At 32.6% G+C, this 16,077-nt stretch overlaps 1 protein-coding gene and 1 non-coding gene across 2 annotated transcripts; both read right to left on the bottom strand.

Moving 5' to 3' along the window:
* Nucleotides 1-1,056: 1,056 nt before the first annotated feature.
* On the bottom strand, nt 1,057-1,140 carry TRNAL-UAA (transfer RNA leucine (anticodon UAA)). Its single transcript has one exon. It is a non-coding gene; the product is annotated as a tRNA-Leu (tRNA).
* A 7,636-nt stretch (nt 1,141-8,776) lies between these two features.
* On the bottom strand, nt 8,777-12,709 carry LOC136981139 (uncharacterized). The gene is made up of 4 exons (XM_067277416.1): nt 12,304-12,709; nt 11,432-11,500; nt 11,260-11,349; nt 8,777-8,851 (listed from the first exon to the last, which is right to left on the bottom strand). The coding sequence occupies exons 1-4, from the start codon at nt 12,655-12,657 to the stop codon at nt 8,777-8,779; spliced, it is 588 nt and encodes a 195-aa protein (XP_067133517.1). The 5' UTR covers nt 12,658-12,709.
* Between the last annotated feature and the right edge of the window lie 3,368 nt (nt 12,710-16,077).

Raw genomic sequence — 16,077 nt, 5'->3', positions numbered from 1 at the left:
TAATTTTTCATATTTTCTTTTTTTTATTATACTATATATATATATATAAGTAGGACTTTCTTTTCGTCTTGTTCCTACTTTTGTAACTTCGCTTGTGCTTAGTCCAGTAAAGACACTTAATTGCTTACTAAACTAACATTTAATTGTGACACTAGACATTACAATTAACGACATAAACATTTAACATTAAATTTGAATCGTCTCGTCTTAGTGGAAAAGAAAAATGAAGTCCCGTCTGGACTCGTCTTCCGTCTTCTTCCCGCCTTTTCTCTCAAACGTCGTCTGGCTACTCTCAAATCTCGTCTCGTCTCGTCTCGTTCTCGTCTCGTTCTCGTTCTTCGTCTTTCGTCGTCCGATGGCGCTTTGCTTCCCATTATATATATATATATATATATAGTACAATATTAAAAGACAAAGATATAAAAAAATTTCGCGAACTTTATATTTCTTGAAACAACGAAACTTTGGTTCCATCTTTGGTTGCAATGTGTACATTTTAATTCATAAATTTTCACGATGACTCAGGATACCTTCTACTTTGAAGTTAAGAGTATTATCAAAACATAACCAAAATATTGTATACTTTTATAAATGGTCTGAACTTTAACAATTAATTTATAAACTTTACGAGTCTTTATTACCTTTAAGACGAATCGACTGAAACCAACGTAAAAATATGTTAGTAATCGTAGCAAATATAAATCAATTATAATAAAGCTATTAATATTTTATTTCAAGTAAAGTTTAATCCGACAAAACGGATTTTTAAATATTAAGGACGACATTCTTTACAATACAATAACACTGTCATCTGTCTCGAACATTTCGCTTCAACAAACAGTCTACTTTGATGACAATGTACACACATATTTTAAATGTAGAGAGAAATGCAGGCCACAGAGTCTTAAAATAACATTCCGTTCATAACTTCGAATTACCAAAAACTGTTGTAACAAAAGAGACGTAGAAGCGATTTCCGAAATTACCGCGAATATACAATATCCCGAATGCAAATCGAACGACAAGATTGAACCCGATGAATCGAGCAAAACAATCTGTCAGAAGTGGGGTTCGAACCCACGCCCTCATACGAGGACCAGATCTTAAGTCTGGCGCCTTAGACCACTCGGCCATTCTGACACGACAAAGTAATTTCCTGATCGCCCGATTATCAAATTGAATAGCAATTGTTATCCTTCCTGTCTACGAGCTTCGCGTTTTCGTCGCACTTACTCGCTATTGGAGGAAATGTCGTTCGAACTGACATCATCGACTGGACATTTCACAACGAACTTATCACGTTTTATTACAAATTAGTCGTTAAGAACAACGAATCTTTCGGGTTCGCATCGAACGTGCGTGTGTTTCAACCCAAGTTGAGAATTTCAAGGCCAACGGTTTCTGAAATTGGTCTGCAACTTTGCCTCTTGTAATTAAATTTTTTACAGAAGCCAGGAAAATAAGATTCTGTGTAACATTTATTCGAATTATTATTTTCTCTACAATGGACCTAAAACACACAACTGATTTTTTTACAGCTGAAATTATAAGCTACAGCTGTGCAGAAATAAAATGAAAGTTATTTCAACGACAATAGTAATTTGGATTCGAATAACACGTTTTAAAAAATAAGAACCATTTGCAATCATCGACAGAGAGTTTCAAAACATTTCCGATGAGTGTAAAGTTTTCTGTCAATGAACAAATTATTTTATTGCAAAGAGAAATATAGCCTTAAAATAATATCAAAACAAATAAAAGAAAATTTTTTTAGAGAAATATGTGTTATGTTAATATTGAGGAATAGCATGTATTGAGGAATTGTGCTTAGAAAAAGCGGCACATGATATCTGCTTACCAGGTATTACAGTAAGTAGTAGGGTTATAAAGCGAATTCGAATTGTTTTTAATTAAGTTTCCTACTAATTAGTTTTATGCTAACAGATTATATAAAAGTAGGAATGAAACCAAAGTTCCGATACTTAATAACTATAATTTCTATACAATATACTTATGATTTTGTTAAATAAAATATACTACACTGTATTACATTGTCTTTGAAATCTTCACGGATTCTTTGTAGAATACTTTATTGTGTTAGCTATATTACTGACTTCATTATTTTTCACAATCCCGTTTATTTCTATTTAATAACTAGCATATAAGCTAAGCGTTGCCCGGGAGAAAAATGAAAACGAACATCAAGATTATTAGATTAATTTGTACTGTTCAACCTTTCATTATATTATATTATACTAGGAGCCCGGGACGCCCCCTAGTGGGCGTTCATTACAAATTTTATGATAATTGAAAATCATTATTTAGTGTTGTTAAACATTCTACAAATACTTTAAAATAGTTTAATTTGTTTATTTACCTTCGCTGGTAACATTCACTAGGGCGCCCCTAGTGGGTGTTAATTTAAATAATAATTTATATTGTTAATTTAAATGTTTGAAATATAATACACGATAGGGGCGCCTCTAGTGCTTGTTTTTGGCATACCGTTACGCGGACGGACGGTCGGACAGGCACGCGTTCAATGGGTTATATAATATAACAATAGCGAAGATAATGAGTCAACAACATCATTGTCTGTTACACTGCCGCCGTCAACACTATCCAGCCAAGAATACATATCTGAGTCTATGTCTAAGTCTATGACTAGCGGAATTGAAAATCTGAATCCTCAAAATGACCCAGGTTTGTGGCCATTAACAATTACTGGTGTAGACCGAACTGAGATTCTATTAAAAGGTCCAATCCGGGTTAAAGTTGATTTTTTTTCCCGTAAATGATAATGGACGGCGATTCAGCGAATATCATTACAGTAAAATATTACCTAATGGTAAAAAACTTGACAGGCGCTGGATGATTTATCCACAAACAAAGGATGCCGTTTACTGCTTTCCGTGTCGAATGTTCGGACTAGAAAATACAAGAATTGGATCCAGTGAAGGAGTGTGTGATTGGAAACACTTTGGTGATTACCTAAAGTCTCACGACTGCACAAAGATTGTATGTTGAAATGGTTAAATTTAGAGAACGGGTTAAAAAGCTGAACCACTATTGACTCTTTAACCCAGACTCAAACTGAACAAGAAAGGCAGCGTTGGAGATATATTTTAGAAAGACTACTTGCAATTGTAAATATTTTAGTATCTCACAATTTGGCCATCAGAGCTCATAGAGAGAAATTAATATCTGACTCAGATTCAAGTGAGGCTAGCAGCAACTTTATAGATTTAGTAAAGTTAATAGCCTGATTTAGTCCAATGTTGCAACTTCACCTAAAACAAGTAACAGACAAGACGATTAATGACCACTATCTCAAAAAAATATTCAAAATAAACTTATACAATTAATGGCAAGTCACACAAAGACTCAAATTGTTGATAAAATAATAAAGAATAAATATTACTCGATTATTCTTGATTGCACTCGTAATGTTTCTCGTGTTGAACAACTGTCAGTTATTATAAGATTTTTTAATACAAATACAGCTGACACTGAAGAACATTTTATTGGCTTCTTAGCTGTCGAAAAAACAACAGCTGAGAGGTTGACTCTCAGCTGAGAGGTTGACTCTCAGCTGTGGTTATATAATATATTATCAGAGAGCTAGAACAGCTGGATATATCATTGCAAAACTGCAGAGGCCAAGGATATGATAATGGAACCAATATGCGTGGAGAACAAAGTGGTGTCCAGAAATGTATAATTAAAATTAATCCACTTTTTTATTTTTTACCTTGTGGGAGTCACAGCTGGAATCTCATTTTAAGGGATGCAGCATCATCTTGTGTTCAAGCAAAATATTTTTTTGGTTTGCTACAAATGCTGTACACGTTGTTTTGCCGGCTCAAGTAGAGGTGAGCTATTTTAAAAGCACATGTAAAATCCTTGTCGCTGAAACCACTTTCTGAAACTAGATGGGAATGAAGGGTGGAATCGGTGAAAACCGTTAAATAGTAACCTCTTAACCTCTTAACAGTGAGGGACGGAAATAGCCGTCCAAGGCGATCGAGTGGCAGTGGTGAGGGACAGAAATAGCCGTTAAAAAATTCTTATAAAATACCTGGACCATTTCGTGAAGTCGTAGAATTTTCACGAGTAGTTGGGTTCTCCAACTTTGTTTTGGAATATCCTTTAGTTCTCGAGAAATTACAATAAAAGAAAGAAAATTAAAATAAATATGAAATTTTAGACGGCCATCTATCGACATAAATCGAATTTAAATCTCCCGCCGTCATCTGATTGGTTAAAAAAATTAATATTCCTAATTGGCTCGCGTCAGAAAAAAGTAGGTGTGACTTCTGTAAATGACGCTATCGGGAGTGCACCGATGCGACCGGAAAAAGTAAACAGCCTACGTCATTAGTCTAACGGTCCTTGTCTGACCTACTTTTCGTAGAATCAACATTGGAGTAAGCTGTAGTAAAACGTAGTAGTTTATAGTAAAACGGTCTTCTCTAATATTCATAGTACTTTGTAAAGCTTGGATTTCAATTTAATAAGTATTATTTAGTTCAGAAACATTATAAATACATCATTAAGTAGGAGAATAACGAAAAACTTTATTTTTTAGTATAATACAATTTACAAAATCGAAAGTTCGTTTATCGTAATATTATAAAAAACTACATCGAAACATACAAAGTCACCAAATTTACTTAAATTCAGTTCATGGGTCTTTGCGGGAAGGCGGAGGAGACTCTCCCCGACCTTGGAGATTCCGGTTTTTATAGTTTTTCGCTCGACCAATCACTCTGTAAAGCATTGAGCGAAACAGAGACCGTCTGGAAATAAAGTGGAGCACAGGAAGCCTGACATTTATTACCAGGTAGAAGGTCTGCTCTATTACTGTTAAAAAAAAGTTCTTCCTTCGCTATTTCGATTTCCGATTGGCCCATCATCCCCTTTCCCGTTTTCCGATTGGTCTTTTCCTTGTTTCTAGGCGAAACTCGGGACGACCTGGGTCATGGGAAAGGTCCGACTCGGAGTGTCCATCTGGCATCTTTTTGATCATTGTGTTCGGAAACTGTTGATAAATTTATAAGACTCGAACTCATAATTTAGCCCGTTAATTGCGATTTCTGTCATCTAGGAACTTTTACGATTGAAGCGCGACGGTTTTCTATCTGTTAAACTGTCCCTTCTTCCGAAGTTGTCTTCTTAGATCGACTATTTATGAGCACTCGAGTCAGAATTTCGCCTATTTATGAGTCTTTATGTCATAATTCCATTTGTTTATGGACTTTCGTGTCAGAGTTCTACTCTGCCGTTTGACATAGATGGATCGTTTTTAACACGTGTTTTGGCACGTGTTCCGGCACGTGTTCGGACACTCGTTGGTTACATCTTGCGTTGCGATGTCTAGATCAAGAGTTTTTTTCTTTCTCTCTCTCTCTTTTCTATATAATCTATTGTTGTAATTTAAATGCAAGAATTTCGTGATTTATGGACTTCGTCTGCAAACTCACACGTGTACAACATGCACGCCTACAAGCAGGAGTCCAGATTCTGTATGTGAGGTTTGCCGGTTGGAGAAGTAAATCAAAACAGTTGAGAGGTCAGCACGTTTTGAGGTTAAGACTGTTGTGTGTGGGCATGTAAAGCTTTCTAAGACAGGCTTGCCATCGTTTAACCCGTTTATTAAATTACAAAACTTTTCTTACAACAAATTTTCTAAATTTCTGCCGTGACATAGCTTAGGGATTGGGATGACAGTCCAAACAAAAGTTTGAACGTCCTGAATGGAGGTTCTCCGTCGGAACCTGGTTGACAGTGTCGGCCCTGTGGCACGTGGCGCAGCGTCAAACGAAAAGTCTTTGGTAAGAGATAAACTTTGGTGGTACAGGTCACGACAGGTGAGCGAAGGTTTCTCCGAAGAAGACGGGGATCTTACAGCTGTCACCCACGAAAGCACCAAGTAACAGAATATATAAACAATAAAAAAGAACGTCATGACCTTGGATCTTGCGTTTTTATGCGTTTAACCCCCCGAATCCGCTCTTTGATTAGCTTCCACTCATCAGCTGGTGACAATTTGAAATCTCTCGGAGGCGGTTCAGTAGGCAGGTCATTTCGCGACTGAACGCGACTCCTTTCTAACTACATTCCCCTCGACTTACACATTCTCCTCACAATTCATCTTTTGTTTTTTCGTATTACCAAAAAAACGTTTTTTGTTTAAACGTGACCTTTAAGTATTGCCTTGTTCATTTTTGATAGGTGGTAACTTTACTATCTCGTCGGATTGCCGGAGCCGTAATTTAAAAATCTATTTCCGTCCGAGACCACACACGTATATGATTATTTAGCATATTAGAATAGGCCTTAAAAGTAAAATACAGTACTGTACTTTAATGTTTCTAATGAAAGAAAATCTCTTCCACATTTACCAATGTTTGGTTCTTTCTTGCATGTACTGTACTGTGCATAATGATAACATGTAATTTGAAATTATTGAAACAAATTAAATTGAAAGCATAAGAATTCTTACTCTATTTTGTATAATTTTTCAGTGTAAAATAATGAAAACATTAAAACATTACTTAAAGTTCTATTTTACGTTAAAATAAATCAACTTTCGCTTTTAAAAATTTTAGGTATTTACAGTATTGTCTTAGTAATTCTTAAAATCACGAAGTAATGTACAGTACAGTGTTTCGTAAAGACATATAACCTTAGTAACTTCCTAATGATATCATTGTTCTATGCCTTAAGAATTTTAGCAAATAATAATGACTTTTGCGCTTTCAATTTCTTGCCACATTTACATGTAACAATAAAGTAAATATGTTTTTTAATAAAAATGATTATAAAATTGTGAATTCATCATTGTTTTTACAGGAAAAAACTTTTCTAACTACAGATTTTATACAATTCGCACTTTTTATGGTATGATGACATGAATTAATCATATATATATATATATAAATAATGTATTAGGATCATCTTATAACAACCGAATTGACAATATTTATTGCGTTTTTCTTAATATAACAATGAAATTATTATTATTAGCAATTATTGTAATCTCTACCAATGGTAAGTTGTTTTATTCATAATGATTTTGTACGTTAATGTATATTATAGAGAAATAAAAAATTGCGATGTTTATGTTTAATACAGCACACTATGGCGGAAAATATACTCCAAATCCCATTATTTTTTATTGTCAACCGTTAAGAGTAGCTTCGACATGTAGAAGAGAATGCGTAATCGAGAAAAAAAGAATGTGTTTTAGTGTGTTTCCGCCATGTGTTTGTCCACGATAAATTCAAATGTTTTAACCTCTGAATCTAAATGTACATTTATTGTATTAGTATAAAAGAATAAAACTGAATTATTTCAAATTATAATTATTCATTTTAACTGTTATTATTTACTAAGAATCAATAGCGTGAATACACATGAATTGCCCCTATGTGACATTTTTCAGAAAAGGTTTTAATTTGACATTCGATAATTTTTTCTCACGACACAGCCTAATGTATTCTACACAAACTAATGAAGTGATAAGTGATTTATCCATTTTAAAAACAGTAAACTTCATTAGTACAGTGGAGGCTGCTGGGGACCAATAGAGGATGTAGAAAATTTCACAAGAATACAGATACAAGAATACAAATACTTACTATTCAAGTACAACTTTACTCAGATGAGGCATCAGATGGGGAAACAATTAAGCTCGGGCACCTCCGTAAATTCGCTTTTTATATGAGAAAGGTTTTAGAGGCGGATCTTTATAGCCCACGGCAATTAAAACATTGACCAAACAAGAAACATTTTTAGTAAAAAGTTTCTTTACACGAATATATTTGAGCTTAGTGCTAACAAAATTCTGTTTGATACTACGATATTCAAGTTGTACTCGTTACACTCTAATATAGTTCTGTCAGAAAAAGAATGTTTGCATAGACGAGTATTGTTCATAGTTGATAATGGCAGAAGAAAGAAATAGAACGGTAAATATTTGTCAGAGTAGAAAAAATATAGCGGAAATAACCAAGAAAAAAAATCATTTTGAGAGTGAAGATAATGGTTTCACTTTCTAAGCTTTTATACAACAAAAATGAAGGTTAAATAATACTTAAGCAATTTTTATGCTTCTTTCCTGGCCACCAAACAATTGACAAGTATTCATTAGTATGAATTAAACGTTAACAAAAGAATTCAATAAAATTCTAAATCGAAACTTATTGGTTATATCTACTTCTATTTTCGAGATTATTTGAAAGGTGTTTAAAAAACTATAGCGAAAGCGTCAAACGTCTAACAAAAAGTTCAAATTCCTTTCTCATAGAAAGAACTTCAACTTGCAGAAGAACAGAAGGCATAAACAGTAAGTTTTTTTTCGGGTAGTGTAATGTAGAGAGATAATACTTTTAGTGTAATTATTAAAACGATGTTCGTTTTAAACTACATATATAATAACTCCTAATTTAATTCATTTCTTGTGGTTTAAATGTTCTTTGAGTCAAAAAATATAAAAATATCAGAGAGGGAGTCATATTGTCCGATATTGTCCCATCATACTTTTCCTCTGTTATATATCACAGCCGGGAAATCAAAAGTGAAAAACACTGTTAAGAATTGGTCTGCGTTTCTGCGTTTACTTAAGAAGCAAAACTGTTTAATTCTATTATCGAGAATATTATTGGAATAACTTTCCAAAAGATAATCATTCATAAATATGCTAACAAGAAATAAAAGTTTTATTTATTTATTCTGACTTTTCTTCAGTTCATTTGCAAATTTTAAACGTATTTCAAGTATTTTTAATATGAAACATTTCGTATATTCCTTTGAATGCCACAGCCTGAGTAGAGAAGTAGGCAAGCATCTGAAATAAAAAGCAAAAAAGTATCTTACTGTAAAACACAGAGGTGCTGTAGTGCTGAATAGAAATGTTATTCGAATTATACAAATTCAATTACAGTGAAATTTTTATTTTATTACATGCATTCGAATATGTAAGAAATATGAATAAATCGATAAACAAATTCAGACATACTGCAGAGTTCTATGTCCATGTATTAGAATTCCTGCTACAGTAAATCACGGTGTTTAATATTTAGCACTAGCTGTTACCCGCGGCTTTGCCCGCGAGGAATTTGCAATTTGATAGAAAAAGCCCTCATTCAATATTTCACTAAGATTCTCAATCACTAGTTGTTGCTAATTTGATAAATTTATAAATACATACAGGATAATAGTGTTGGAATTGAAAAATAACGTACAAATACTTACAGAAAAATATAATTCGAACGATGGTGTGGGGCGTCAAACACTATTTATATTCAGTATTTCAACAACCATAGTTATTATGTAATTTATAACAATCTAAATATATAAAATTACTTGCGTTACACATACCTCTAATTATTAAGAAACTTCTAATGCAATCGATCGAATTCAATTTGATCAATTTTCTAGTACGTTTGCAATCGTTCTATAATCGAACAAATACGCAGTAACAAATTCGAATTTAAAACGGTTCCAACATTTGGTTAAAAAATCGTAATACGTAAATATTATACGTTTGGAAATTAAGTTAATAACCAGAAACAAAAATTCGCATCTAAAATAGTAAATAAGAAGCCGTTCTTCAGGGTAAGGATAAGCCTTAATGCTATCCTTCTCCCCCACGAGGCAATTTCGAAAAATCCCTTCTTCGTGTTCATTCTCATGGCGTACCCAACGAAAACGCAGTTAACAACAAAAAATCTCATCTAGAATAGTACAGTAGAAGCCAATCTTCAGGTTAAGAGTTAATGCACTTCCTCTCCCCCACGGGGCAATTTCGAAAAATCCCTTCTTAGTGTGCATTCTCATGGCGTACACTATCTGTGTACCAAATTTCACCTCTTTAGGTTCAGCGGTTTGCTCTGGGCGATGATGAATCAATCAGTAACTCAGTCAGTCAGCACAGGTAATTTTATACATTTAGATTTCGATTCCAATTTTCAAAAATTTCAGACCTATAATTGCCACTGCCGTGTGTCTAATTGTCTGACTATCCTTCCTTAATTTCGAGAAGAAAGTTAGTTAGGTGAAAATCGGGCATAGATATAGAAAAATTATAGGCGAGAGTCTGGATTAACTATATACCAACTTCCGGTTTTGATCGGATGTGACGTGATTGAACTTCAAAAATTTTTTTTAAAACGGATTTAGGCATGACAGTAGTGTTGACCGGAAAGTACGATGCACAGGGAAAATACTATTAAAGTTGACAATATTATGATGATATCACAATGAATAATTGCTCCATTTATTTACATTGTTCGTGTCTTTTATTTACACACTACTTATAAATTAGCGGTCATATGAAAAGGAAATTTTATTAAATTCACATTAATTAAAAGGATTTTATTAAGTGAATAAGAGTTTACTCATTATTTCCATTTACAATTTTTATAACACTCGCCTTTACTCTCCATATCGAACTATTTGCCATTTCATAATAATTAATTATACAAACACGTTATAAAATAAAACATCATAACAGATGGCACATACTCAATTTTAAATGTTTTTGTCGGGAAAGTTACGCAACTCATTCCTAAATTTCCTTATGAAAAAACGAAACTTTCTCAACATTCGACTTGTTTTCAGATTTGTATAATGAGGTACGAGTGAATTAATTAAACTAATTTTTTTTTCATTTGAAAATTGTTTTATACAAATTATACCGACAGATTACCCTATCTATATAATCGAGACGAGTTGATAATAGTAATAATAATAATCAGCGCAGAGCCCAAACGGTTATGAGTTGAAAGTTGAAATTTGGTATACAGTTAGGGTACGTCACGAGAATGCACACTAAGAAGAGATTTTCCGAAATTTCTCCTCACGGGGGAGAGGGACAGGAATAATTCTTAACACTTCCATCAACAATGGAAGTGTTAAGTAACAATGGAATTGTCAACAATAAAAGTATTACGTAACAATGGAGTTGTTAAGAGAAACAATGACATTATCAACAATAACAATGGAATTGTTAAGAGAAAGCGACGTGCAAGACGCAGATGCAGGTTTTTTTTTGTTTTTGTGGGAAATCGAACATATTTTTAGACCCATCTGAAAATTCTCTAATTAGTCTGGAAACAGGGAGACCCAATTCTTGCATTCTGTAAAAACGGATAAGGTTGACTATAATGTAATAATCTTAATCTTCACTATCGTTAATTTTGCCCGAGCAACGCCGGGCCCACTCGCTAGTTATAATATAATGCTTGTACGTACCTTCAGTATAAATAAGCGCGTGATAGGAAAGCAACCGAGATAATTGAAATACAGTTCTGATGTTTGATAGTCGTTCATCATGTTGTAGATCTGAAACAAAAACATTCAACATCTTTAATATTCGAGAAACTGAAATTCTAGAAAAGATTATTAAAGTTTTTAATAATATTACCATGATAATATCTTCCTCACTATCGCATTGAAAGTATCTATTGTACAATATGGCGCAGATATCCATTTCCTGCGAAAAGCATGTGAAAAATGTGCAAATTTGTATTAAAAATACATTACGAATAGTAAGATTAATTTTTAAAAAACCTGTTAGAAAAATTATTAAAAATGTAAAATATCGAGCAAGGAGTTTTGTAACTTCCTGGGAAAAAAATTAAAAATTGTGGTGACCCTCCCACAATATTTATTAATATTATAATTAAAAATCTTTTTACAATATTAAATTTTTAAAGTAAAATTTTGTTGTATAAAAACAATTACAAATGCTAATAACGTATAAAATCTTTATGAAGTTTTTATACTCTACTCAGAATACGACTCTTCTCCCTCTCTCTACCCCCTCTTGACCATTAAAATTTAATAGCATCGATTCTCTTTATACACAAACCTTCTTGCAAATTTTCAGAAATTTTCTCCAAAACACAGAAGTTATTATGCTTCAAAGTAGATAAACAAAATCATCCCTGCCACAAACAGACACACACTAACATCATATATACAAAAGAAACCCTCAAACTATCTTGCATTTCTCGACGTTTAAAGTGTCCCTAGCCTAAAAATCTTGGGAGTGATTTCCTCTGTTATGTGTATAAGGGCCGGGAAAATAAAAAAAAAAACAATTAGTTATATCCATCTGCTGGAGATGGCAAATATAAGAAATGAGTTCACGTCCAGCCTTAGAAAAGCTTTACGTTTTCACAACTATATACCTAATTCCAAGCAATTTCCTGACAATATATTACGTTTAAAAAATTTTATACACTGTTTAATCGTAAATGAAAAATAGTAAATTAATTTAAAAGAGTTACTTACATTTCTCGACAAGGTCGATAAGTAATACGGGTAACTTAAACAGAGAAATAAAATGCTAATATTAAACATTTCGATGCAGAACTTTAACGTGTCTTTCATTTCGTAATTGAACAGAATGATCTTTCCTAGTGAAAATTCAAGGCATATTACAGTAATTATTATTACAGTTGTAAATTCATTCTGAATAACGTTGATAAAGTTCAAATTGTCTTTGATATTTTGTAAACATTTTCTTACAACTCTTAACGGAATGTCCCTGCTCTCATTTTTCAAATATTCACACAATATTGAAAACTGCATCTTTAACATTTCACAGAACAAAATGATAAAGAATAAGATAGTAATATTATTCATTGCTATGTAAATATTGTTTATATTCAATGCAATTATACATATAGATTCTCGAATCGTCCATGTAGTGTTGGCTAGTAATAGAAAGAAATAACCGTTTACCGTTATTATAGCAATGATTGAACTTACAATAATAATAATCCACGATAAGACAAGTATATTTTGGATTTTTAAGAGTTTGGGGAGTTTTCGGTGCCTGAATATTGGTTCGTTTATGATGTCTTGCAGTAGAAATCGATTTTCTTCAATGGGGGTCCTCATAGTTTTCAAATTCCACACTCGAAAATAATACAAATTGAAAAGACTTAAGAAAAAATATATTAATCTTATATCGTTTGCGTTTTTCTGGAATACTCCGCAAGCATCACACAGAGATAATGCTATATCTTCTGTTCCGGCACATAAAATAACGACGTAAGTTATACTTCTAACTACAGACAGAAATTTTAAAACCGTTGCATATATATATATAAATCTTTTTCTCTTTGGTGTGATAAAAGATAAATCTGCACAAATACATTTCATAAGTATCAGAAAAGGCGAGAAAACTACTTCCGGTAAGAGTAAATTGACCATTCTGTTCACTTTTCAGTTAATGAAGACCGTTTCCTAAAGTTCACATAAAAAATTGATAATTAGGTTTAACACTAGTCAAAGCAAGAATTACACTAAAATAACATGTCTCGTAACGTACTCGATTACATAATAACCAAATTTTGCATATCATTACTGTAATTTGGACACTTGTATTTGGTGGTAATTTCGCTCATCACTTCAGAACTAGTAAAGTAAAATTTCACATATATTATTCACGCGTCTAATTTTTAAATGGAGGATAATTTCCCATTTGGCAGATTGCCCAAGTGCCTTGTCTTATATCGGTAATGAAGCTAATCGAATTCAATCGATCTTAATTCAGCTATTAACTGAAATTGAAGTACTGTAATAGCCTAATATACACTAACGTGACACGAACTTAATGAAATAATCGCTATAGGTTGCTACATATCATAAACATATTCAAAAATGTAAACATTAATGTGCCTCGTAATACGTGTATTCATTTATTCTGCAAACATTATCAAAGTAACAAGCGTTTGAATTGCTAAGTTTTATGGAATAAAATTAATATCTTGTTTCCTCGGAAATAGCATTACATAATTCTCATTAAATTTTTCAGATTTTACATTATCACGAGAGACATGTCGTCATGGTGCTAGCCGCGTAGAACCGTTGACGTCATACTTTTAACGGCCCTTCTCATAAAATTTATTGCGTTTGCGTGAACTCGTGTTATAAGATACCATGTATTTAACGATTTTTTCGGTGTTCATTAGTTGGATTCTTAATAAGGTTATGTTTTTTGAATGATTTTTTTGCTTTATTTCACTTATTTACCGATTTTATAATCCCCCATTGCGTTGCGACACGTTAAACTGCAATTCCGGTTCGTTTATTACATTTATTACCGCTAAATCGCCACCCACTGTTTACAGAGCTATAAATAACTATAACATCTGTTATAGTTATTTATAGCTCATTCAGGGACACTAACTGAGACAGGAACGATTATTCCATTGAAGCACGCGCGTCACGCGTCAAACTGTTTGTACGTAATAATATTACCGCTAAATCGGCCCACACTGTTTACAGAACTATTATTAACTCTAACACGACCAATTAAAGAGTAAAGGGCGTATAAAGAAGAAATTTAAAGCCAATTCACTGCAAGAAGGCCTCCGATAGACTTATTATAGGAAGATGGAGTTTCCTGGAATATTTATGACTAGAGATGAACTCTTTTGTTGGTGTACAGTCAGACAACCTAAACAAAACCCAATCCAAGTAATTACATTGCGAACATTTATAAAATCTTAAATATTTTGAAATAATAAAAAAATAAGTATCGCTTATCACACCACGGAGCCCACGCCATGACAGCAATGTAACTTGACACTCCCCTGTCATTAATCACAAATTGAACGTAAACATCTCCGGTTCTACTAAAGCTAAAATGACAATGTTTGTTTTGATAGGCGCAGAAACACTTCAACTTTGTGACCAGTATGTTAAACAATACAATTTTTTAAAATAATGTTTTTTTAAAACTTAAATACGTCAAACTTTTGTCTTTTTAAAAATTTGATCACGTGGATTCCACCAGAAGCCCTCTGGCGGATTTTTTAGTCGCATTTTTTCGAAAATTTTTCAAAATATTGAATAAAAATTCAAGTTTTCCTATTTCTTCAAGCTGAGAAAAATGCAATAAATAACGTTTTTATTACGCGCCGAGTTTACGCGGGATAAAAGTCGAAAAAATGCCCCCATCTCACAGAATCCACGCGACCATTCGGCTAGGAAAAAATCGGATAAAAAACAAGTTCGCGATAATCGCTATTGTCGATCGCGAGCATTTTTTTGCTATCAATTCTTTTCTAACAACAATTTTTTTTTCAAGAAAAAGATCGATTCTAGCCCGATTTAGAAGCGAGATATCGCAATTTATTATTAAACTCAGCGAAGTCTCATTATACTCTGCGAGAAATAACAGCACAAAAATTTTCAAAATTAATTTCGCTAATACAAATTGCGCTAATTGTACAAATTTTTTTCTTGCGTAAGAATTTCATTGAGGTATTGTTGCAAATGCATTTTTTTGATAAAATTTCGAGAATATTTTTAGTTATAAATAAACAAATTTACGATTCGACATCATGTCGTAAATTGCCGAATTTTTTATGGTCCACCTATTATTTTTTCGATTGCTTCATTTAATGCACAGGAAACATTTATATTTAAACTATCAGCAAAGAATTTTTATGGATTGAATAATATTTTGAGCGATGTTAATTTTTATATTAGGTGTTCGAGTTAAGCCTAACACACGACAATATCAGATTAAAAATTAAAACTCTAACGAAAATATCTATTAAATCTTAAATGCAACGTTTTTATAAGAAAAACAAAATAAAATCTTTGTCAATTGATCGATTTACAACTCAGAAAGAAGCATTTGAAAATAGGGTCATAAAACAATTAAAGTTTATTGACTTTCGCAGTAAGGGGTAAAGCGGGGTTTGTTTCTCGCAGTCGTAAAAAATTTCTACTGACTTCACTTGAATGAGTCATATTTTTTTCTCATTTACAAACAAACCCAATGGCAATCTGTGAAACATGAGATAAATTACAGCGAGTTGTAATTTGACATGTTTATTTTTTGCGTTTTTCGTATCAAATTACATTAAATTCGACACAAATAAAGCATTTTTGTCAATATAAAAATATTTTACACTTTAAAAGTAAAGATAATAAAAAAAAACAAAGATGTAATAATAATTTTGGAAATCAGATTACGATAATCAGAGAAAGAGAGAAGTGTTTATAGACAAAATAAAAAGACAGCGCGTGTCTAGCCCAAAAATT

The sequence above is a fragment of the Centruroides vittatus genome, unplaced genomic scaffold (genome assembly GCF_030686945.1).
Source record: "Centruroides vittatus isolate TY-2023 unplaced genomic scaffold, ASM3068694v2 contig_746, whole genome shotgun sequence".
NCBI lineage: Eukaryota > Metazoa > Arthropoda > Arachnida > Scorpiones > Buthidae > Centruroides > Centruroides vittatus.
This window is presented reverse-complemented; position numbering and strand designations above follow the sequence as displayed.